The following is a 26,353-nucleotide window of genomic DNA, read 5'->3' on the forward strand; positions in this document are numbered from 1 at the left end:
ATGGAGGTGACCGGAGAAGCAGCAGACACCGCCGCTCCGGTCACCTCCATGCAGCTAATGAAGACAATAGCGCGATCAGCTGAGCTGTCACCGAGGTTACCCGCTGTCACTGGATCCAGCGGTGGCCGCGAGTAACCTCTGACAGCTCAGCTGATCGCGCTACAGCGTGGAGCCGGCGGCAGGAGCGTGGAGCCAGCGGCAGGAGCGTGGAGCCGGCCGGCGGCAGGAGCGTGGAGCCGGCCGGCGGCAGCAGCGTGGAGCCGGCCGGCGGCAGGAGCGTGGAGCCGGCCGGCGGCAGGAGCGTGGAGCCGGCCGGCGGCAGCAGCGTGGAGCCGGCCGGCGGCAGCAGCGTGGAGCCGGCCGGCGGCAGCAGCGTGGAGCCGGCCGGCGGCAGGAGCGTGGAGCCGGCCGGCGGCAGGAGCGTGGAGCCGGCCGGCGGCAGGAGCGTGGAGCCGGCCGGCGGCAGCAGCGTGGAGCCGGCCGGCGGCAGGAGCGTGGAGCCGGCCGGCGGCAGCAGCGTGGAGCCGGCCGGCGGCAGGAGCGTGGAGCCGGCCGGCGGCAGCAGCGTGGAGCCGGCCGGCGGCAGCAGCGTGGAGCCGGCCGGCGGCAGGAGCGTGGAGCCCGGGACTGTCAGCGGCGGCGGCGGTGGCGGTGAGAGGGGTCCATCATCTCCCCTGTGCGGGGACCGCGGTACTTCGGGGAACACGGGGAGGACGGGACTATCAGCGGCGACAGCAGCAAGAGGGACAAATCAATGTTTTCAGCTGCCAATGTCCATCCCCCTCTCGCTGCCGCTGCTGATAGTCCCCGTCCTCCACATCATCTCCCCTGGGGACAGCGGTACTTCGGGGAACACGTGGAGGACGGGACGGGACCACTTGCCTGACCTCACTTCCTGACAAATCACCTGCGTTTTTGCTAGCAAAAACGCAGGTAAAAGGCAGGTAAAATGCACCACTTTTGATTAGCATGCATTTTTCCTGCGTTTTTGATGCCCTCATTGATTTCAATGGGTGACAAATGTTGACAAAAACGCAGGAAGAATGAACATGGTGCATTTTTTTTGTCACAAACTTTTGACAAAAAAAACGCTGACAAATAAACTGCAGTGTGCGCATGACAAATCTGACTTCTCATAGACTTTGCTGGGAAGTCAGATGTCAGAAAGTTCTGCTGACAAAACTGCAGCCAAAAAAGCAGCAAAAAAGCAGGAAAAAAAGCAGCGTGCGCATGTAGCCTTAGTGCTCCTGCAGACATCTTCCAGGCTGATCTCAACTTATCATCAGCCTTTCTATCAAGTGGATCCTTCAAATTACAGAGATCCTCAAAGGGAAGACCTCTTCACTGTCTTAGCTACCGCCACATCAATCTTGGGACACTGATCCCAAAGGGAGGAATCTTCATCCTGGATTGGATACTTCTTCCAAAACAGGGAGAGGAGGTAAGCACACCTATCTAGTTTCTTCCACTGATCCACCAATAGTTTCTTAATATTCTCATGGACTGGGAAGGAACGCTTTTCTTATGTTCCAGACATCTAAATATTAGATCTTCCAAAGACTTCAGTCCTCTGGCATCATGAGACCCATAGTGGATATAACCACCTTACAATGCGATTGACCTCAGCAGTTGGAAAACATGGTCTGCCCTCCAGCTCTTCGTCTGAAGGAGAGGAAGAGGAGGAGCCTGAAACCGAATCCTAAGTTTCTCCAGAATCCTGGTCCAGCACCCGGGTCTTGCTAGAGGATTTACTGACTATTGACGGGTAAAACTCTGAAGAAACTCCCTGACCTCAGCTTGTATTACTTTCTTAAGGCTGGAAGCAAAGTCCAGGGTTTCTTCGGCTATCGTTTTTTGTATGCAATTTCTGCACAATTTCTTCTTACATCCAGAAGGAAAAGGGAATCTACACAAGGGGCATTCCCTGTTTTTAGTTTTTGCTGTCCTCTTTCTAGGTTTCTAGCTTTCTAGGGACACAGCGAGACACAAATATAGAGACCCCCCCATTAAATGGGAATACAATTGGAGATCACTCACCACCTGTAGGTCCATACGGTACCAGGTCAGTGGGTTGTGTAGTGCTCTGGTGGCTCCTGCCAGAATCCCTCGACCTCTGGCTTAGTCGCATACCACTGGAGTGACTCCCAATCTGGAAATGTCTCTGCTGACTGTGCTCCAGAATCCCATCCTTTTCAACCTCCATGGTAGACATGGAAGCGTCCATTCCCCACGCTACCTTAACGTTGAATCCTGTAGCGGTGGGCAGTGATATCTTGCTGCCCTTCGCACATGTACAGAGGAACACAAGCAGGAACACAATCCCGGAGAATACCCTATGTCTGGCATGTTCAACTGCAAAGACCCCACACAGGCGCCAAGCAGGATTACAGACCCGGAAGATGCATTGCGATTCCGGCCCTGGATCTTTGTCTGGCTGCAAGGACAGTCTTCTGACGCCGAGCAGGTAAGCCAGATCCACATGGGGAAGGGAAAAAAAAATAAAATGAAAAGTCCGCTGTTTCTCGCCCAGAGGAGGTAAAAAAAAAAAAACCACACCCAGAGACACTTCAAGAGTCAAAGACCGGGGAAGCGAGATAACCCATCCTCCAACCAGCACTGGACAGGATCGCTGTCCTTCACTGTGGCAGCACTTCTGGGTCTCCCTTCTGGGACAGGAAACCGAACTGATGCGATTGAGAGCTGCCACCCTTTTATTTCAGTGAGTTTCCTGTCCCAAGATGGGTGGACCTCTCTCTGGTGGCGCTGTTGTGATGAAGAGAAAAAAACTTGCAAAGTAATGAGTAACCCAAATGCCATACTATTCGTGTTTGTAGCGAATAGTGCGTAATTCGGGTTACTCGTTACATCGCAAGTATTCCCCATTGACTTGCATTGCACATGCATACTCTTTTCGAATGGCAAGTAGTCACACTTTATTTTACTTTTCTTTATATTTTATCCCCTTCTGGCAATATTGTCATACAATTAGCACCATATTGTAATTTTTACCACCATCTTGTAGTAATGCCCCCCCAGCCTGGTACATATATTGCAGGTATGTCCCCCACCCTGGTCCTCATCTTAAAATAACGTGCCCATCCTGGTTTTCATCTTGTAATGTCCCCCATACTGTAGTAATGTTCCCCATCTTTTAGTAATGTCCCCTTAAGTAGTAGGGTGCCCTATCCTAGTCCCCTTCAACTAGTAACATGCCCATCCTGGTCCCTTTCTTATAGTAATAGGCTGCATCCTGGTCCTCTTATTGTAGTAATGTGCCCATCCTTGACCCCATCTTGTAGTAATGAACAATCTTGTTATTTGTCCTCACCCTGTTCACCTTCATGTAGTAATGTGCCCCACCCTGTTCAACAGCTTGTAGTGATATGCCCATCCTTGTCCGGTAGTAATGCCTCATCCTGGTCCCCTTCTTGCAGTAATGTCCCCATCCTGGTCCTATTTTTGTAGCAATGTGCGCTATCCTAGTCACCATCCCATTTTAATGTCCCCGTCTTGTAGTTATGTTCCAATTCTGATCCTCATCTTGTAGTAAAGTACCCCATCCTGGTACTCATTTTGTATTAATGACCCCAACCGGATTCCCTTCTTGTAGTAATGTGCCCATCCTTGTTCTTATCTTGTATTAATGTCTGCCTTCCTTGTCCTCACCTTGTAGTAATGCAAATCCCTCCATTGGCTCCCAAATCTTCTATCATATCCAATTCAAACTACTAACACTGACCTACAAAGCCATCCATAATCTATCTCCTCCGTATATCTCTGAACTAATCTCTCGCTACACTCCAAAACGTAATCTCCGGTCCTCCCAAGATCTCCTTCCCTCCTCCTCTCATTCGCTCCTCACGCAACAAACTCCAAGACTTCTCCCGAGCATCCCCAGTCTTCTGGAACTCGCTGCCTCAACACGTCAGACAATCTACCACACTTGCAAACTTCAAAACGGGACTTGAAAACTCATCTGTTCAGAACTGCCTATAATCTTCAATGACCCCCACCACCGTGCGGAGCTGCCGGCCTACCTACACCCCACCTACTGCCCCCCCCCCCCCCAAACCCTTTAGAATGTAAACCCGCAAGGGCAGGGCCCTCTTCCCTCTGTACTAGTCTGACTATTGTAACTTGTAGATGTACTCTGTATGTAACCCCCTCTCATGTACAGCACCATGGAATCAATGGTGCTCTATAAATAAATAACAACAACGTGCCCCAGCTTGGTCCTAATCTTATAGTATTGCCCCATCTAGATCCCATTCTTGTAGTAATGTGCCCATACTTATCCCAATCTTGTATTAGTGTCCCCTTTTTACAGCAATGTCCATCCTGGTCCCTTTCTTGAAGTAATGTGCCCCATCCTGGCCCTCATCTTGTAGTAATGTCCCCCTTCTTGTTCTAATGTGCCCCATCCTGGTCCCCTTCTTGTAGTAATGTGCCCACCTGAGTGCTCATCTTGTAGTAGTAATGTCCCCCATCCTTATACTCATCTTGCACGAACACACCATCCTGGTCCCTTTCATGTAGTAATGTGCTCATCCTGGCTCCCTTATTGTACTAATATGCCCCATCCTGATCCCCTTGTAGTAATATGCCCCATCCTAGTCCTCATTTGTAGTAATGTCCAGATCCTGGTCTCCTTTTAGTAATACGCCCCATCCTAGTCCCCATATTTTAGTTATATCCTCCATCCTAGTCCCCATCTTGTAGTAATATCCCCATTCTGATCCCTCTGTAATAGTATGGCCCATCCTGGGCCTCAACTTTAGTAACGCACTATCTTTGTTTTCCTCTCGTAATGTGCCCCATTCTGGTCCCTTTCTTGTAGCAATGTCCCCTATTGTACCTTTTTTCACACGAACAAAAAAAAATAAATAAAAAAATTCACCAGTCCTTTTAATTACACATCTGTTCTGCACATAAGGCCTGCAGGCACTGTAGACCCCTTGACTGGCACGGCCTGGTAGAGGAGGCTGGCATCATTAACACTTTATTTCAGTTGAAATGTACTACCGGCACGATGCAGAGAATCTCTCTGCACAGCTATACCGACCGCTGGCCAGAGGCCAACAGCTGATGTCAACATGAGCCAGTGTCTGCATGGTTCTGGCAACACATTTCAATTGAATGTGCGTCCAACGTGTCTACTGTGCTTGCAGATTACGTGAAGCTGCCTCAGGGCCTGCGTGGTTGAGACCCCTGATTTAGCTGTAGATATGCATCAAATACACAATGCAAGAACCTGAGAGGGAAATGCCTGTTCTTTGTAAATATTTCACAGAACATTGATGTTTTAAATAATGTGAGGCACTGCCAACTGCTGTCACACCTGGGTTACTATTCACTTCTATGGGAGCCAAACTGCAGCATCTGAAAACTAGTATAGAGTTCCAGCATCTTATACATCCCCACTACTGCCAGTACTGCAAACAGGTTTGTGGAGGCAGCTGAGTGTCAGGTCCTCAATTTGGTAATTGTGACCTTATACCATTCAATGTCTTCAGTAGTCAAGTCCCATATACTTATTGTGCACACTACAACGGTTACAAAAACAGATTTAAAGTTTTCTTTATTTTGTAGTTGAAATAATACATTTATCAGCAGATAAGGATTAAAAGAAACCAGAGGCCACACTGTAGAAGACTAATGAGTTACAAATAAGAACTTTATTTTTTTGGAAGAGTATTTCTTTCATTATTCAGCTGGAATTACGTTCTCTGTACGGGACTACTAAGACATCCAAAATATGGGAATATTTACTTTTTTGGTCAAACATGCTAATGTCTTGGACGTTTCCACTGCAAATGTGCCACTTTAGCTAAGAAAATGGCATCAGTGTTAAAATGAAGCATTAGGATCAACTTTAAACAGTGGGCTATTAAGAGTCCTAGTCAATTTTAGCATTCCATTTGCCATAGCTTGCTTAGGAATTGATCACCAACCCCAAGATTTCTTGCCCTGAACAGGTCACTGACACCAACTTTAGTATGTTTGCAAGAAGGCCACTTTGCCAGCATACTGGGTTTTCTTAGCAGCATCTTCAATTTAAAAGGAATGGATATCTGTGAATCTTTAACTTGCTGCATTAAAGGAACCAGGGACAGTAAATAGGACAAGGCCAATTTAATGACAGAACAATAGACCTTGCATGAACCATCCCTTCATACAGACCGTATGAGTGTTGTAACCAGCAAAATTAAATTTCAGACATGTCCGATCAGATACAGTACCCAAACTCAACTATTTGTAAAACAACATCATCAGCATGAAGGATTTACATTTCATACACTCAATGAAATGTGATCCATCCTCAGGTCATGTAGAGGTGTGTAGTCTAGTGGATAAAATCATGTCCCTCCTCCCACCAACCCCATGATGGCTCTTAATTTCAACCTTACTTTTAATGTGGCTTTGTGAGTAATGACTTGAGAACCAAACAGAAATCAGGAGTGTCCTGGCGTCACAGACAGCTACACTCAGGTGGAACTTGTCCAACTATTTACATGACAAAGGAAAACCAAAAAACACAAGATTGAAGAATACTGTAAATAAAACAAACAAAAAAAAATATGAACAGTGGCACACAAATACATAACAAAACCACTTTAGGAAAGTAATTGTTGATATGGGCCCTCTTTACAACAAAACTTCCACCTCTTGTATGTAGGGCAAAGTAAAATTGGTTAAATCAAACGTTTCCAGAGTCTGCTAATGTTTCCAGAATGTCGTGTGATCAGCATGTTCTTTGTCATGAAGGGCAGATGTAGGAAGTTAGGTGCATAAAGGCTCAATGGACACCTTCCACGTAGGAAATGGCTTAGCACATGCCACCTGTCTGTTGTTGAAACACGTCAATAGTATCCTCATCTTCCATCTCAAGCTGCAGTACAAGGAGTAAACAAGATGTTAGAGTTGTATTGTTGCTAACAAAATGCAGTCCTGTTTTACTAGCGGCCCCAATGCAGTGATCAGTATTTCACTACCGCCCCTCGTTCCTTCATGCAAATTATAAGTGCATTTAGAATGGATAATTATTGGGAACGAGTTGTAGGTTTTCCGATTATTGACCTGTCTAAACTGTCATGATGGGAATAACTCCAAGTACTATCTGGAACCTTTCTAGAATAATGCCCTTTAGAAGTACCACTCCAGCAGGTTGTTTTTCCTTAAGCGCTGGAGTGGCGCTTTATATGCAAGCCTCCTGCATTACAGTTACCCTCTGGCAGCCTCATCGTTTTTCGGTCCCGCAGGGCCATCTCGTCACTGTAACTTTTGATTTATGGCCAGTTAAAGTTATGTCAAAAGCTCCAAATGCAAGTCTATGAGAGCCAGAACGAATCTTGCGTTGATTTGTGGCCTCCTGCTCTATGACACACGGGAGCTGCTGGCAGGTCACAAAAACACCGGAAACCGACAGGAGTGACGCTGGAAATAGATGAAGACGGCGGCAGGAGAGTATAAAGGCCCAGTGCCCACGCTGTGTAGTTTTGATGCGTATTTTCAGAAACCTGCAGCAAACTCTGCATGTCCACTGTGAAGCCAAACACTATGAGAAATCAGAAGTGCTGTGCCCACGTTGCTTATTTTTCCCCTTGCATATTTGGTGCAGAAAAAAAAGAAATCCGTACCAAATACACAAGGGAAAAATACTCAACGTGGGCACAGCACTTCTGAATTCTCATAGACTTTGCTGGCTTCACAATGGACATGTAGATTTTGCTGCAGATTTCTCAAAATCTGCGTCAAAATCCGGATCAAAATATGCAGCGTGGGCACAGGGCCCAAGAACAGGAGCAGGCGACTTACATTTAAAGCATTACTCCAACACTAAAACAAAAACAAAAAAAAAACAAAACCTAACATGCTGGAGTAAATGGAATATTTTTTTTTTTTTTTTTGCAATATGTGATTCTCAAACAGAACACACTGCAGATCACAAGTGAATATATAAAAATCATGTAAACCAAGGGGCCATACCTGTGCTGGGGTGTCTGTTTCATTAATAGGCTGACCATCAAACCTGAACCGTATGTGTCTCATCGACAAACCCTAAAAGAAAAAAAGCATTGTAAGCTGTGATTTTAGCTGTAAGAAAAACAAAGCAAAAGATTAAACAAAATTACACAGCCGTTAGATAATTTGTTGGAAATTAAAGGGTTAACAAAACATGGTAAGCGGTTTCCCAGACTTTGTTATTGCCCAAGTTTGCAGAGACAAAGATCACACATTGCTACACTCCCCCACTGCAGGTCTTACATTGCTTCCACCACTGCCTGCAGTCTGTGGTCATGTGCTGTAGTTATGACTTCACCACTGCAGCCAATCACCCCCCACATTCTGTACCGACGCACAGGTGTATACACTTCCACATGACACACTTACAACCTGGTAGGCTTCTACTTTTAGAAAACATATGGCTGTGGCGTCCGGTCCGCTGAGGTTTCACCATGAGTAAGTAAACTATGCAGTGTATTATATGTCCACATGTGTTTCTCACTGGGAGTTTTTCTCCACATGTGTGAGTTGAATATGCAGTTTCCTCTCATGGCGACTCCTCTGACCCGACTGCCCCTTTGTGTGCTCTGGGGTTTTATTCTCTTACCTGGCTTTATATATAACTGTTTGTAAATCCCTGGATCACTGCTTTGGTGTCATTTTATCTGGATCTTTTTGTACCTAAAGATTGTTCATGATTTTTGCACCTGACCAAGATTTGAAGTGTTTCCTTGAATATCTTATATGGGGTATCTTCTCCCCCTCTCTTTGCTCTCTGGTTTGATATATGTCTCATGAGGGGTTCCCCAATATACAATGTGGAATTGGTCTGCATGTGCCCTATCCTGTTTTAGAATATCAGTGATGTCAGTTTCAGGTCTGTTCTACTGAGCATGTGCAGATTGTCAATTCCCACACATGCTCAGTACGCTCTCCCTGGTTACCAGGTTCTTTTCCTTTTAGTGCACTCTGCCAGTGTGCTCCATCGCTGACTCTAAAGAGAAGTGACGAGCCCAGCAAAGGAGCACAATGTCAATGTGATTTGAAGAAAGAGAATATGGTAAGCATTATTGAGCATGCTTTGAAATGGACAACCGGAGCACGCTCATTATCAGAGACTAGCCCCAACTCATATAGCCATCACTAATGATGGCCCGTTTTAGGGTGGTCACTGCAGCACCAGTTGACTTACTACACTAGTCTCCCAGCATGTATTGGAGATTAAACAGACTCATCAAAAGTGGGAGGAAAAAAAAAAAAAAAAAAAAGCCATAACACATCACAAAGGAAGCTAAACTACAGAGTGAATAATAGGGCATTTTTACTTAATGTACATTTTAAAACTGGTTAGATAATTAGTATTATGTTCACAGTTCTATTTCAGACAACCCCTTTAAAAGCTAAGAACGTTTTTGCACTAAGGGCGGCTTTCCACGTTGCAACATCGCACGTGCGAGGTCGGTGGGGTCAAATTGAAAGTGACGCACATCCGGCGTCACTTTCGACATAGTTGTGTGTAAATCCTAGATGATACGATTAACGAGCGCAAAAGCGTCGTTATCGTATCATCGGTTCAGGCTCCGACTTTTTCATAATTACGCTGCGGCGACAGGTACGATGCTGTTCCTCGTTCCTGCGGCAGCACACATTGCTGAGTGTAAACCCGCAGGAGTGAGGAACATCTCCTTACCTGCCGCCGGCGGCTATACGGAAGGAAGGAGGTGGGCGGGATGTTTACATCGTGCTGATCTCCGCCCCTCCACCGCTATTTGCCACCTGCCGTGTGACGTCGCTATGACGCCGCACGATCTGCCCCCTTAGGAAGGAGGCTGGTCGCCGGCCAGAGCGACGGTCGCAGGGCAGGTGAGTGCATGTGAATCTGGCGTAGCGATAATTTTCGCTACGCCAGCTATCACAAGATATCGTACCTGCGACGGGGGCGGGGACTATCGCGTGCGACATCGCAGCATCGGCTTGCGATGTCGCAACGTGCAAAGCCCGTCTAACTCTGCATTTATGGTGCAACTTAGCAGTAACTGATTGCCCACTACTTGCCCCCTTCTCTATTACACGCCTCATGTAGACAAAAACAGCCAGTTCTCCCTTCGGTCCTGCTTCAGCAACATCATTATCAGGTCTCCAGTCACGTTGTCATGTCCTGAGCCCTGCGACCAGTCTTCTCTCTGACTTCATTTGGATGAAAGGAATCTGGAGACGTCAGAGCAGTTCTCACTTCCTTGAGACGAAACTGACAGCAAGAAGTGTGTGAAGCAGCCACTGATTGGCTGCAGGGCTCATGTGACATGACATAAGGCAGGTCCAGGTGCCGGAGGGGAGTCCAGGCTGCTTTTATTTCATATATTTGAATACAGTAATTGGGAAGTGGTTGTTTAAGTGACCCCTTTAAGTAACCTTTTAAGTCTTCATTAATGTGTACTGTCTTTTGGTGACAGCATTGCAGGAACCAAATCTGCACATGATCTTCACTACATGAGGGTGTATATAGAAAGAAAGCACATGCAAAGCAGTCTACGGGGGAAAGGTCACAGGCTGCGAGAGTACACAAAAGAGGAAAGCCAGGAGAGGAGCTGTCTGAGGAGAAATCACTACAGACATGAAGCTGTGCTCAGAGAGGAAGGCTGCAGGGGTCTGGACATACAGCATATACCAATGGGGGGACACCGCCATATTTCTAAAGACTGAAGTTTTGAACAGGTTGGTTATCAAAGGTCCTGAAAATAAATGAAGTATTAAAGGTTTGAGCTTAAAATGTAGTACAGCTAAATGGGTTCTGGTATGAGAAAAACATGACTTCTAGAATAAGTCACCGCACCTGCCAACTGGTTTGTGTGATATGAAACAGCCACATCTCATTCTGGACAATTCCTTTAACCAAAATGTTTTAAGACAAATTTGCATATTATCTTAAAAAAAAAAAAAGTGAATTGGAAACTTTTCAGGCCATTATACCTGTCTATCGCAGTATGCCTTCATTAACTTGCTTAGGGGAGTGTGTCGCTTGATTTTGAATTGGACGACTGATCCATCCTGTCCTGCCACTTTAAGATTGATGTGGTCATTTTCCGTCTTTACGGTTTCCTAAAGAGAAAAAAAATATATAAAAATGTCAGAAGAAATTAGTCATCTACATAATGCTTGGCTGAAGGACCTATTTGATTAAATGAAGGACCTTTGATATCATGTAATAGTCACATGACCTGAAAGGTCCTGGAATCGTATGAAATGTCCTCCAGCTGCTCAACTCATGCAGCAGCCGACTGTTTAGATCCTGGTAGCCTTCGCTCCAGCTCTACATCAAACAGAGCAGGAGGAGAGAAGGAAGCTCTCCATGATCGGAGAGGATGCAGTGTTAGCGCTATCCTCCATCCCGAGCAGCTGCCTAAGGTGCGCACACTTAGCAGGAGTTTTTATTGTCAAAAAGTGTATCAAGTAGACTGAAAAATAAACCGCCATACTCAAAAACATGGTGAATATCCAATCATTTCTACATATACCTTTCTCACCTTGATCAAATACTAAGCATATTCAGCAGTTTCATAGAAGCAGGAAATACTGTCATCTATGAGCCCACGCTAAACATGTTTAGTGTGTGGGCAAAAGTACAGAAGCAAAGAAAAACAACACTGCCCACGTAATGGCAAGTGAAAAGCTAAGGCTAAGTTCACATTTCCGTTGATTTGTATCAGTCACATGCGTCGCTTGACGCATGTGACTGATGCGCTGTTCAACGCTGTACAACGGATGACAAAGAACAGAATTCTTTGTCGGATTCCGTTGTGTGCGGGGGGCGGAGTTCGGGGGCAGAGCCGAGCGGGGGGCGGGGCCAGGCGCTGAGGATGTCAGTGGAAGTGCTGCGGTCTGCATGGCTGGGGACAGGTGAGTATCTGTGAGTGAGTGTGTGTATGTGCATGTATGTATGTATGTATGTATGTGTGCATGTGTGTACATGCAAAGTGCGGGAGGGGGCGGAGCTGAGCGGGGGGCGGGGCCAGACGAGGGTGTCAGTGGCAGTGCTTGTCTGCATGGCTGGGGACAGGTGTGTGTGTGTGTGTGTGTACACACATGTGCGGAGTGCGGGAGGGGGCGGGGCCGAGCGGGGAAGTGTCGGCCTCCCTGCACACGTAACCAGCCTAAATATCGGGTAACAGCAAAGCACCCGATGTTTACCTTGGTTACCCGATATTTACCTTGGTTACGGGCCTACACCGCTTAGCGCTGGCTCCTTGCACCGTAACCAGGGTAAATATCGGGTAACCAACCAAAGCTGGTGACGTGTGCAGGGAGCCAGAGAGCCTGCGCAGCGAAATCCGACGGATCTCGCTGCTCAAAAAACGTTACATGCTGCGTTCCTCCCGCCCGGCGGTCAGTCGTTCCACGACTGATCAGTCGGGCGGAGGGTGCAACGCAGCATCATCAGTCACAATCCGCTGCTCATACAAGTCTATGGGAGCAGCGGAATCCGCTAAACGGATTCCGCTGTTTACAAGAGCAGCGGATTGTGACTGATAGATTTTAGCGGAAATGTGAACTTAGCCTAAGGGGTCATAACAAGGACTGAAGGGCCATAGTGTGGATTTTGCAATGTTTTCCTTTCTTCAGTTCCATCAATCTTAGGATCAGCAAGATTTCTAGCAGACAAGAACATACTTCCAAAGGTTGTCAGATATTGGTATGTTCCTTCCCCAATACTACACTTATTTGTAGCACGTCAACAATATTAGCTGTCCCTTCTGAATTCCCTTAGAAAAAGGGTAAAATCTGTCAGGCATCCTGATCAATATTTAAATAGTGACAATCATTGATAAAGCTATAAGTGACTGGTAACAGTACTGGTGCCAAATTGGGCATTTACTTCTTACTGGCAGGTTCATGTTAAGCTCCGGTTACACAAAAACAAGTGACTAGCAGCAAACTTACGGCTTCACTGAAAATTTTGAGGCTTCCTAGTAAATAAAAGATGCAACTCATCAGTTTTTTGCATACTTTGTTCTAAATTTCTCATCTCAGGAATGAGTACTCCCATAGCCAAAACTATTAAACGAAAACTGCAATGGGATTTTTATCCCCCACTAGAATTCAGCAAAGCAGTCTGCAGTCACCGTGTATCTGAGCTGAGTGGTGATGCCATAAAACTACAGCAGGAGACCACTGAACAGCTGCAGTATGCTGACTGCATGTCAAATGAAGAACGCTGCTCAGTCACCTGACCGCTGCAGCTAGTCAGTGGCTGAATTGGTCCAGCACTGTATCCAGGTGAATGTTTAGAAGCTTCCCATAGGCATTTGGTTACCGCATATCTAGCTGCCTTTTAACATAAATTTGCATTCTTAAAAAGGCATCACCTCCAGGATACCTTTAAAGGGAATCTGTCACCACTTTTTCAGCCTATAAGCTGTGGCCATCACCCTTGGCCTCATATATATTCAGCATGTTAGAATGCTGTATAAGAGCCCAGGCCGCTGTGTAGAACGTAAAAAACACTTTATAATACTCACCTAACGGTTGCTGCAGTGGAGTTGGGTCATATGGGCGTCTGTTGTCCGGTGTCGGCGCCGCCTCTTTCAGCCTTCTTCTGAAGCCTGTGTCCATGACACGTCCTACACAATACATACTCGCCGGTCCTGCGCAGGCGCACTACAATACTTTGATCTGCCCTGCTCAGGGCAGATCAAAGTGCGCCTGCGCAGGACCTCAAGGACGGCGAGTGTGGATGATTTAGACGCGTCATGCACCCAGGCTACAAAAGAAGGAAGACAAAGATGGCCGATATAAGAATTATTCTTACCGATAATTCGGTTTCTAGGACCTTCCACGACAGCATAGGAGGTTGTCTCTCCACGCCCTAATTGGGACAGGAAGTTCAAGAGGTTTAAAAGGACCCTCCCACCTCCCACAGCCAGTGTCTTACAAAGAATCCATAGCATATGAGAAGTACTACTCATTCAGGAATAAATGAATACATAGGGGAGGGAATTACCTGCTGTCGTGGAAGGTCCTAGAAACCGAATTATCGGTAAGAATAATTCTTATTTCTCTAGTCCCTTCCACGACAGCATAGGAGGAATACCAAAGAATTGATACCTAGGGGGGGACCACAGCCTGCAGGACCCTCCTGCCAAAGGCCAAATCCCTGTTGGAATCCAGATCCAACCGATAATGCTTCGTGAAAGTATGGAGCGAAGACCACGTAGCCGCCTTGCAGATCTGCTCAGGGGAGGCCCCTGCCCGTTCGGCCCAGGAGGCAGAGGTAGCCCTGGTGGAGTGCGCCGTGAATCCAGTAAATGGAGAGAGATGCTGAGCGAGGTAGGCATCTCTAATTGCCCGCACAATCCAGTTGGCGACGGTACTCTTAGCCACCTTCTTGCCCTTATTGCGGCCAAAGGGCTGGATGAACAGGTTAGAATCAAGGCGCCAAGAAGCAGTAACCTCTAGGTAGTGCAACACTATCCGACGGACATCTAAAGAATGAAACACTTCCTCACCCGGAGTCCGAGGATTCTGACAGAAGGAAGGCAGGACGATGGACTGCGAACGGTGAAAATCCGAAACCACCTTGGGAAGGAAGGAAGGGTCCAGCTGAAAAACAATGCTGTCATCTCTGACGGTCAGGTAAGGTTCCCTAACAGACAAAGCCTGAAGTTCGCCGACTCTGCGAGCTGATGTAATAGCCACAAGAAAGGCAGTCTTGTGAGAAAGGGAACGAATGTTACAAGAGCACAGAGGTTCAAACGGAGACTGAGACAGACCTGTAAGGACCGTATTGAGATCCCAGCGAGGCGTCAGGACCCTCTGACGTGGACAGAGTCTACTAGCGGACACAAAGAACCGACAGATCCAACGATGATCTGCCAGAGCCGTGTCAAAGACTGCACTGAGTGCTGACACCTGAACTTTCAGGGTGCTAGGCCTAAGACCTAAGTCTAACCCACTCTGGAGAAAGTCCAGAATCTGCGCAATATTTGGTCGAAGAGGGTCAGGAGGCCGAGAACCACACCAGGAGGAAAATCTCTTCCAGATTTTGTTGTATATACTATTAGTCACAGGTTTACGGTTCTTCTGTAGTGTAGCCACAACCTTGTCAGAAAGCCCTTGGGCCTTCAGTGCCCGGGCCTCAGAAGCCAGGCAGCCAAGTTGAGTTTCTGGGGAGCCGGATGGAAAATCGGACCCTGTGACAGTAAGCTGGGGTCCGAACCTAAGAGGACTGGGCCGTCGATTCCTAGCGTCATGACCAGGCTGTACCAACTCCTCCGGGGCCACAGAGGGGCTACCAGTATGGTTGGGACCCCCTCGTCTCTGATCTTCCTCAGGGCCCGTGCGAGAAGAGGAAGAGGGGGGAATGCGTAAACGAGGCGAAAGGACCATCTGTGGCAGAAAGCGTCTACCCCTAACGCCCCGTCCCTTGGGTTCAGGGAGAAATATGTTGCGACCTTGCGATTCCCTGCCGAGGCAAAGAGGTCTACCTCTGGTGCACCCCACCTTGCCACTAGAGAGCAGAACACCGCCTGATCCAGGCTCCATTCCCCTGGATGAACATCCCGACGACTCAGGAAATCCGCCTGAAGATTGAGGGAGCCCTTCAGATGGACCGCAGAAAGGGAGAGCAGAGATTGTTCTGCCCATTGAAAGATTCGGGAGGATACCGACTTCAGGGCGCCTGAGCGTGTACTGCCCTGATGGCGGAGATGTGCCACTGTTGTGACATTGTCTGAATATACCAGGACGTGAGAGTCCCGGACGAGGTCCTGAGCCGCAAGGAGGGCTTCCCTGACTGCCCTGAGCTCCCGGTAGTTGGATGATTGGGAGCTGACGTAAGGACTCCAGACCCCTTGAAATGGGGAAGTTGCCACCATTGCCCCCCATCCTCGTAGGCTGGCATCTGTGGTCAGTGTAACCAGGGGTTCCTGAGTCCAGGCAACCCCCACCTGCAGGTTGGCGGGACTCAGCCACCAGAGAAGGGATGAGGAGACGGACTCCGAGAGGCGAAACCGTCTGTTTAGGGATGACGGGAGTCTGTCCCAATGTGCCAGGATATGATCCTGGAGACACCGAGAATGGGCCTGAGCCCACCTGACTGAAGGAATGCAGGATGTCATGGAACCCAGAGCTGACATAGCCGCTCGAAGCGTCGGGCGAGCCTGCCTGCGGAGCTTTGATATTTTGGCTAACAGAGCTATCCTGTGGCCCTCTGGGAGAAAAGATGCCTGTCTGTCGGAGTCCAGCAGCACTCCGAGAAACTGCCGAGTGGAGGAGGGGGTTAACTGTGATTTTTTGAGATTGGGAATCCATCCCAGAGACCGAAGGATTCCCAAAGACCTTTCCACATGGCTCCGGAGGGTTGGAGCAGATGGAGCCATGAGAAGAAAGTCGTCCAAATATGGAACCAGACAGATACCCTGCAATCTCATGAAGGCGACCACCTCTGCCATGATCTTGGAAAAGATCCTTGGAGCTGAGGAGATCCCGAAGGGAAGTACATTGAATTGGAAATGAAGTACTTCCTCCCTGTGAAGCACCGCAAACCTGAGGTATTGCCTGTGTCCCGGATGGACGGGTACATGGAAGTAGGCGTCTTTCAGGTCTATAGAGGCCATCTGATGGTGTAGACCTATCAGGGGAATAGCTGATTTCACTGACTCCATCTTGAACCGCCGGTACCTGACCTGACGGTTTAGACGTTTTAAATTGATAATTATACGGACGTCGCCGGATGGCTTCTTGACCAGGAAGAGACGGGAGTAGTGTCCTACCCCTTCTTCCTGACTCGGGACTGGGGAAACTACCCCCGAGTGCACTAGCTCTATAATCTTTGTGTACAACAGAGCCTGTGAACCCGGTGACGCCAGCGCAGTGACTCGGAGACCCGGAAGAGGGGGGGAAAGGAATTCTATGAGAAGACCGTCCGAGATGATCTTCAGAACCCATTGGCAGGTGGTTATGGACTGCCACTGGGGAAGAAATGCTGAGAGTCTTCCCCCCACCCGGGACGAGTCACTGTTTGTCCTGCTGTGGACGTTGCTGATGGGGAGGGATGAGGATGTTTCTCCCTCTACCTTTGGGATAGCTCCACCTGCCAGCCTTCCCTTTCCCTCTGGGCTGGGAGGCCTGAGGCATCGAGGGACGAAAGGACCGCTTCCTGTTAGGTCTAGGATCGGGCAAGGCCTTACGATCGGTCGCCTTGTCCAGGATATCATCCAGGGCAGGCCCAAACACTAAATCCCCTTTAAACGGAAGTGAACAAAGCCTCATTTTGGAGGTGGAGTCTCCGCTCCAGGCCTTAAGCCAGAGGGCACGTCGGGCAGAGTTAGAAAGCACCGAGGTCCTGGCTGCCAGGCGGACAGATTCCACCGAGGTATCTGCCAGAAAACAGGTAGCCTTCCTAAGCAAGGGAAGGGATTCCAGTAATTCCTCCCTAGGGGTCCCTTGGGAAATATGAGCCTCCAACTGGTCTAACCACCTAATTAGGGACCTGGATACGCAGGTGGAGGCAATGTTGGCTTGAATAGAGGAAGACGATGCCTCCCAGGACCGCTTCATCAGGCCCTCTACCTTCCTATCCATCTGATCCTTCAGTTGGGAAGTATCCTCAAAGGGAAGAGCCGTTTGCTTAGCTACCCTAGCCACCTGAACGTCTACTCTTGGGACCTCCCAATGTAGTCCCGAAGGTTCCAGAGGAAACCGGCGTCTAAGGTCACTCCGTACCCGCCTCTCAGGAAATTCCCATTCCTGAGAGACAATATCCAAAACATTGGCATGAACTGGGAATCCCAACTGTTTGACTGACTTCAGGCCAGCAAACATTTCGTCCTGGATAGAAGGAAGAGACTGCACTTCCTCTAAACCCATAGTGCTCCGAACTGCCCCAATAAGATCCCCCAACTCTTCTGAGTGAAATAGCAAGGACTGGTCAGACCCCCCCGATGGAAATCCTTCATCAGGACCCTCAGAGGTGGAATCAGCGTCCTCCTGATCAGATGGGGTCGACTGGAGTCTCCTCTTTTTTGGAGGAGAGGGTCCAGGAGCAGGGTCAGGAGCAGGGCCAGGAACAGGGCCAGGAACAGGAAGGGAGGCCAGAGAGGCCCTAATCTCCTGTTTCATCATGGACCGCAACTCATCTATCAGAGATGGTTGTTCGGCCCTAATAATCTGGTCCGTACATTGCTGGCAAAGCTTTTTATCCCATACTGCAGGGAGCTTTTTTATACAAATAGGACATTTTTTAATTTTTTCCACTCTGTCAGGTCTATCAGGCTTATCGGACTTGTCAGCTTTCTCTGACTTCTCAGGCTTCTCTGACTTCATTTCTGTCAGTTTTCTTGGTGGCCTTGTCCTCCTAGAAAACACAGACCATAGAGCCATAAATCACCTGATGAGACCTATGTCCGAGGGACCATTCCCCTCCATACTCACAGTAGCAGGGGGCACACTGGGTTCTGCAGAGGCTGCTGCAGCGGAAGACATGACAGGGAGCACGGTTGCTTACCATGATCTGATGTCTTCGTGGCAGCCCTTATGCAAAAGGGCCTGCCCCCCCAGTGACGGTGCATGTTCCCCGCCTCCCGCATCCGGTCCTGGGCAGGCCGTGTCACCGTCGGCGTGCCTCCACGCTGCCTCCGCAAAACCGGAAGCGCTCGACCGGAAGTCCGCAAGACCGGAAGTCCCGCCCCCGGGAGCACTTCCGGATCGCTCCGGCAGCGTGCATGCGGGAAGCGGCCGGCGGCTCAGGGAGGACGCCGGCCGGGGAGCTCAACAGCCTGCATCACCCCTCAGGAGGATCCGGAAGACTGGAGCAGCGGTCCCCCACAGCGTGAGGGAACAGCAAGGGAGGAGCGGTGAGGCCCGACCGATGCTGTCCGGCTTAAGGTACAGGGGAAGAAGAAAACAAAAAAAAAAAAAAAAAAATATACTGTAGTTCGCCGGCCACCACAGCATAGGAGAAAAACAAAAACCTCTCCATGCCCCATGGGGACAGGAAAGACACTGGCTGTGGGAGGGTCCTTTTAAACCTCTTGAACTTCCTGTCCCAATTAGGGCGTGGAGAGACAACCTCCTATGCTGTCGTGGAAGGGACTAGAGAAAAAGGCGGTGCCAGCACGGGACAACGGAGACACCCATCTGACCCAACTGCACCGCAGCGCGACTTAGGTGAGTATTATAAAGTGTTTTTTATGTTCTATACAGCGGCCTGGGCTTTCAGCATGTTGGAATACTTTATAAAAGAGCCCAGTGGTGGTGGTGGCAGCTTATAGGCCGAAAAAGTGGTGACAGGTTCCCTTTAAGGGTGCGTGCCCACGATCAGTGTTTGCATCGTTTTGGACGCTGCATGCTTCAGCTGTGTCCAAAACGCTGCGTCGTACAGTATAAGCATAGTGGACGGGATTTCTAGAAGTCCCTTGCCCAGTGTGTTTGTTTTTTACGCAGCAAACACTGAACTGCTGTGTTTTTCCAGACCACAGCATGTCAAATGTTTGCTGCGGATTCGCATGCTTCCTCCGCAGGGAGAACACAAGCGAGACTGCAACGCACTGAACCTTGACCGTGGGTTCAAGCAGCTGCAGTCTCCTGTGGAGGAGACTCGTGGACCTGCAGGTCAGGACCTGCTGCATCCAGGACGCAGTGAATCCTGATCGTGGGCACATACCTTAAGGCTATGTGCGCACTCTGCACCGCACCTAAAAGGTGCGCTTCAGAGCACAGCTGAAAAGCTCCGTTCTGAAGCGCATGGTGCCTGCAGAGAAAGTGCGCTCTGCATGTAGCTCCTGCCATAGACAGAGCAGGAGCTTCCGGCAAAGCGCACGGAAGAAGTGACATGTCACTCCTTAGAACGTGCGCTTCGGGCAGCAGCCGAAGCGCTGCGCTCTAAGACGCCACGTGCGCACGGCCCCTGCACAATCTCCATAGACTGTGCAGGGGACGCAGGACGCATGCAGTTACGCTGCGCTACAAAGCGCAGCGTAACTGCATGAATTATGCACACGTGCGCACATAGCCTTATTGTTCCACTGTGCAACAAACAAAAGCTATATTACCTCAGCTCATCCATCCAATCCCAGTGCTGATTCTACCAGTCACGTGACTGCTGCAGCCAAAGCAGATTTGGGGGGTGAACAAAGATCCCAGATTCATCTTTTTACTTTTTTTTTTTTATAATATTTTCATTACTTGCTTTGCACACACTATGCATTTTATGCAAGGAAAAGTGATATAGATATATATATAGATATATATATATATATATATATATATATATAAAAAAGGCACAAACATTATACCAAATAATCTGCCTCACAGGAAGTCACTCCAGTATGGAGGAGGGAGTGCAGGTGAGGCCTCAGCCCAAAACATCTGGAAACCCTAAACTCCACCCACTATGCGGGGGAGGTGTGGACCCCTACAGGGGAACACAATAGACTTAAGAAGGTGCAAATGGCAAAAAAGGATTAAGTAGCAAATATAAAAGGCGAAAAACACCTAGATCAAAAGAACAGGTGCAAATTCAAAAATGAATTGGAGCCAGGTATTTATGTTACACAGTAACTAATATGCAGACCACACCTAGAAATCATCCCATATGCAAGAGAAGTTGTCACCATTGATTTTGGGGGAACCTGCAGACCACTGTGTAGGGATAGGGCGTATTGACCATTAATAGCTGCTCCTTGTCTTCGAGGAGATAAGTGGTCATCAGGACTCTGCCAGTGGCCTTCTCCCCTCTGAGCATTCATGGCAGAGAGCGCACATGGGCATGGGCTTTAGGACGGTCGGCCAGGCTTCCGCTATCCAAGGATCCAGCCACACATTGCATTTGACCGTTTCATTTTAGGCCTTGTGCACACGCTGCATTTTTGAGCGTTTTTTGGGGGAAATTTTGGTCCCAAATCTACATGCTTTTCCATCCCCAGAAAAGTCCATGATATTTTATTTTTGCTGTGCGTACATTGCAGCTTTTTTTTATTGGCTGTGTCAATGTGGGGACCACAAGGATGCTGCATGTCAATTCTTTCTGTGTTTTTGAGCCCTTCCAGTCAATGGATTTAACTTAAAAACGCACTGGGCAAAAACGCTGTACAAAAAAAAAAAAAAAAGCAGTAAAACATGGCAAAAAAATGCATGCCGAGGGAGCGTTTCTTTGGGACCAATGATTGATTGCGCTAAGTGAGCCGGATGAAGGGACCAGAGAAGTCTCGAAAGCTTGCTTTGTAACATTTTATTTTAGTTAGGCATTAAAAGGTATTCTCTCATTGAGAACAATCAACCATTTTTCAACTGTCTAACAGAGTACCAAAATGTTTTTGGGAGCAGAAACGAGCATCTTTGTGGTCACCAGCGTGCGCATATCCTTAAGTACAAGCAGAATAAGTGTCTGGAGCTTCAATTAGGCGCACTTCCCATCAGCGGTATTCTGCCGCAATGCTGGATCCGGCACAAATTCGTTTCACTTCAAAGCAATTCCTATGGACTCGCAGCAAGTTCTGGTCACATGCGGTAGCGTATGAGGCACGCAACCGCATGTGACCGGAACTTGCCGCGAGTCTGTAGGAAATGCTTTGAAGTGAAACGAATTTGTGCCGGATCCGGCATTGCGGCAGAATACCGCTGATGGGAAGCCCGCCTTAGGTGACCTCACTGATTATTATGGAGTCCGGGGTTTATTATTTTTTTAGAACATTACATAAGAAAACCTATATGAAGAACTCACATTCTCAAAAATGGATACCATAATAAACAAGACCCCCTGTGATACGCTGGACCACTTAGCCCGTATGGTCAGAGCACAAGGTGGCCACACACCGACTCTATACAACCAGGGCAGTCACAGCGAGCAGACGTTTGGGAGATGGAGGCTGTAAAGAAACACTTCAGAACAGTTTGTTGCCTTGGAGACCGACCACCGCTGCTGTGTAGCTTGTAGTCTGGACAGGATCAGGAAATAGAGGCTCAAACAATAGAGAGGCGCCTGAAAGTGCCCGTCTGCCGTCCAGCAGCGGTGGTCGCTCTCCAAAGCAACAAGTCATAAACAAGACAAAAGTGTTAGTATCTAAAGGAAGCGCTGAAATATTCCCCACAGAGGAGACGGAAAAGTTGTCGTTTCCCAGCGCTCTCCGTGACTGCGGGGGATGGCCGGTGCCGCCGCTCCCTGGTGTGTGGCCGCCTCCCCGGCAGGACGTGTGCCTGCCCTCCCGGGGCCACCCTCACACTGCCCCCCATCTCCCCAGGCCGGAGGCCGCACGATCACACGTTACCATGAGCGCTGGAGCTGGGGCCGGAGGCGCGGGGAATGTCGGACACGTGCAGCACAAGCCGGTTTGGCGCGCAATCTCCCGGGACACTGCAGCTTATGCGCTCACAGCCGCCTCCTCCCCCTCTGCTCCCTCCCCTGTGGCCGGGTCCTCCCCTGTAGCAGAGATCAGCGCCGCCGCTGCTCCGCCTGCGCTGCTGCTCCCGCCAGCACTGCGGCCTATGGCCCGACAGGACGCCGCTCATACACGGCGTTTCTCCAGAGCATGCGGCCCCGGCTCTGCTCACAGGACGCTGCGGGCCGCGCTGGCGCCGTGCACACTCCTCACCTTGGGCTTCTCCTCAGACATGGCTGCGGCTGCTCTCCCGCTCTTTCTCTCCGTCGGGGTTTATACTTCTAACTCGCTTGTCTCGGGCGCGCGCGTCACCCCCACATTATAATGTGACGCTATTGGTCATGGGGAGTCACGTGACGAAAGCGCGTGCACGCTGCGCGTTCATGTTGCTTTTCCCCTCCCCCTTGAGCCCATCCAGCGGAAACCCCGTGCGTCCTCTTATTATATGCACAAGACCGCACGGGGGCGCGCCCGGCCTGATGGGGGAAGGGCAGCTAATGTCGTCTGAGGTGGGGGAAGGGAAGAGGATGATGGCGTATGAGGTGGGGGAAGGGCAGGACGGGACACCTCGTGGTGACACGAACCTTGGGACAATGGCGGGGAAGGGTTACTCTATAATTACAGGAGGGACACGCAGGTGCTGTGTGCGGGCGACTCTGCAGCCTGTGCCGCAATTATGTGCTGAGACCTGCAGCTCTGCCCACAAAAAAACACGTATAAATTCTATCGCTAGGTGGCGCCAGCTACAGCCCGTGATCTGTACACAGGAGGAGTGGTTTTATATATATATATATATATATATATATATATATATATATATGTGTATATGTATATTTTTATATATATATATATATATATATATATATATATATATATATATATATATATATATATATATATAGATATATAACCACACACAGCCCGTGTGTATGCATATATATATATGCATACACACAGGGTGTATAGTTATCTATATATAGGGGGGGTTGTACAGTTCTCTGCACACATGGGGTGGATAGTTCTCTTTTTAGAGGGAGTGTATAATACAATTACAGGGGGTATATAGTTCTGTCTATGGTGGTGTATAGTTCTTTATATATAGGGGGTGTACATTTCTCTTTATACAGGGGATGTACAGTTATATACCAGGAGTGTATAGTTCTCTCTATACAGTGGTGTATAGTTATATGCAGGGGGGGGGGTGTATAGCTATATAAGGGGGATGTATACTTCTCTATATACAGGGGGTGTATAATGCTCTATGGGGGTATATAATTATATATACGGGGTGTACAGTTCTCTATATACAGCTGGTATATAATTCCCTATCATAGGGGGTGTATATTTCTATGTATACAGGAGGTGTATAGTTATCTATATATATAAAGGGTGTACATTTATATACAGGGTGTTTATAGTTTTCTATGTACATGGGGTGTATAATTCTCACTATATACTCGGGGGTGTGTATAGTTTTCAATATACAGGGTGTGTATAGTTCTCCATATATATGGAATATATATATATATACAATAAAGGTACCTTACGGGCTCGTCTGGAACGGAGACCATTGCGGTGGAGTACGTTACTTATGGTATTGACTGAAACCAATGTCCCCACTGCCATGAGATCTTCCCGGAGCTCCTTCCTTGTTGTCCTTGGGTTAGCCTTGACTCTTCGGACAACCCTGGCCTCGGCATGGGTGGAAACTTTCAAAGGCTGTCCAGGCCGTGGAAGGCTAACAGTAGTTCCATAAGCCTTCCACTTCCGGATGATGCTCCCAACAGTGGAGACAGGTAGGCCCAACTCCTTGGAAAGGGTTTTGTACCCCTTGCCAGCCTTGTGACCCTCCACGATCTTGTCTCTGATGGCCTTGGAATGCTCATTTGTCTTTCCCATGTTGACCAAGTATGAGTGCTGTTCACAAGTTTGGGGAGGGTCTTAATTAGTCAGAAAAGGCTGGAAAAAGAGATAATTAATCCAAACATGTGAAGCTCATTGTTCTTTGTGCCTGAAATACTTCTTAATACTTTAGGGGAACCAAACAGAATTCTTGTGGTTTGAGGGGTTGAATAATAAATGACACTCTGAATAAACTTTTCACAATTTTAAAAAAAAAAATTAAAAAAAAAAGAAATAACATTCTTTTTTGCTGCAGTGCATTTCACACTTCCAGGCTGATCTACAGTCCAAATGTCACAATGCCAAGTTAATTCCGAATGTGTAAACCTGCTAAATCTGCAGGGGGTTGAAGACTACTTGTAGGCACTGTATATATATAGTGGTCAGTTCTCTATATACTGGAGTGTATAGTTCTCTATAGGGGGTGTACAGATCTCTAGTGGGATGTATAGTTCTCTTTATACATGATGTGTATAGTTGTATAGTTATATACTGGTTGTATAGTTCTTTAATTATATAGGGTGTGTATAGTTCTCTATATATAGGGTGTATAGTTCTCTATATAGAGAGGGTATAGTGTTGGATATATGGGGTGTGTGCAGTTCTCTATATACTGGAGTATATAGTCATTTATATATAGGGATATATAGTTCTCTATATACGGGGATGTATAGTTCTCTCTATACATGGGGTTAATAGTTTTCTATATACAGAGGATGTATAGTTCTCTATATATACATAGGATGAATAGTTATCTATATAAGGGGTGTATAGTTCTCATATACAGGGCTATATAAGTCTTTATATATGGGGTGTATAGTTTTCTATATACTGGGATGTACAGTTCTCCATATAGGGGGAGTATAGTTTTCTATAAGGGGCGTATAGTTCTCCATATACAGGGTGTGTATAGTTGTCTTTATAGGGGGGGTATAGTTCTCTGTATACAGGAAATGTATTGTTATATAGGGAGCTGTATAGTTCTCTATATACAGGGTTTGTATAGTTATATAGGGGGCTGTACAGTTCTTTATATACAGGGTGTGTATTGGTCTCTATATATAGGGGAAATATAGTTTTCTATATACATGGGGTGTATAATTTTATACGTGGGGTATATAATTTTCTGTATAAATGGGGTGTATAGTTCGCTATATATAGTGGGGTGTATATTCTCTCTATATAGGGGGTGTATAGTTCTCTATATACAGGGGGTGTACAGTTCTCTATATAAAGGGGGTGTAGAGTTATATACAGGGGGTATATAGTTATATACAGGGGGTGTACACTTGTATACCAGGGGTGGGGTGTATAGTTCTGTATATACTGGGGGTTGTATAGTTTTCAATATATAGGGTATATATAGTTCTTTATATATAGGGAGTGTACAGATCTCTAGTGGGGTGTACAATTCTCTATATACAGAGGGTGTATAGTTCTCTCTATATATGGGGGATGTATAAATTCTCTATATACAGAGGGGGTATAGTTCTCTCTATATGGGGAGTGTATAGTTCTCTATATGCCGGGGATGTATAGTTTTCTATATACAGGTGGAGTATAGTTATCTCTGTATATGGAGTGTGTATAATTCTCTATATACAGAGGGGGTATAGTTCTCTCTATATATGGGGACTGTATAGTTCTCTATATGTCCAGGATGAATGGTTTTCTATATTCAGGTGGTGTAGTTCTTAATATACTGGGATGTGGGAGGTGTATAGTTCTCTATATACGGGGAGAAGGAGGTGTATAGAGGTGTTTAGTTTTCTACATAACGGGAATTTATAGTTCTCTGTATATGGGGGTGTATAGTTCTCTACATACAGGGATTATACAGTGTGTCCATCCATATCCTGTCCACCGCCATTAACTTGAGAATGGCGGCAGCTATAAGCATAGAAGTGGTGTCTAGGTATAGTAAAGTAGCCATGCGCTACGCAATGAAACCACCTATAGCGCCACCTGGTGGAAAACAACGAAGTTAACATTTTTATCTCGAAAACGGAACGAGATAGAGAAAAAAAGTGAATTACAAAGTTGTAGGGTATCATCAATTCAATACGAATCGACAC

At 47.6% G+C, this 26,353-nt stretch overlaps 1 protein-coding gene across 2 annotated transcripts; it reads right to left on the reverse strand.

The window, feature by feature from the left end:
• Positions 1–5,561: 5,561 nt before the first annotated feature.
• On the reverse strand, positions 5,562–22,716 carry SUMO3 (small ubiquitin like modifier 3). 2 transcript variants are annotated; one of them, XM_075317578.1, is made up of 4 exons: positions 22,590–22,716; positions 10,975–11,103; positions 7,987–8,058; positions 5,562–6,889 (listed from the first exon to the last, which is right to left on the reverse strand). In XM_075317578.1, exons 1-4 carry the CDS (start codon positions 22,608–22,610, stop codon positions 6,827–6,829), a joined length of 285 nt encoding a protein of 94 aa, XP_075173693.1. In that variant the 5' UTR covers positions 22,611–22,716; the 3' UTR covers positions 5,562–6,826. The 2 variants fall into 2 exon arrangements, with proteins under 2 accessions (XP_075173693.1, XP_075173694.1); XM_075317579.1 differs by lacking the exon at positions 22,590–22,716 and adding an exon at positions 22,266–22,371.
• Positions 22,717–26,353: the final 3,637 nt, after the last annotated feature.

This window comes from Anomaloglossus baeobatrachus, chromosome 7, assembly GCF_048569485.1.
Source record: "Anomaloglossus baeobatrachus isolate aAnoBae1 chromosome 7, aAnoBae1.hap1, whole genome shotgun sequence".
Classification (NCBI taxonomy): domain Eukaryota; kingdom Metazoa; phylum Chordata; class Amphibia; order Anura; family Aromobatidae; genus Anomaloglossus; species Anomaloglossus baeobatrachus.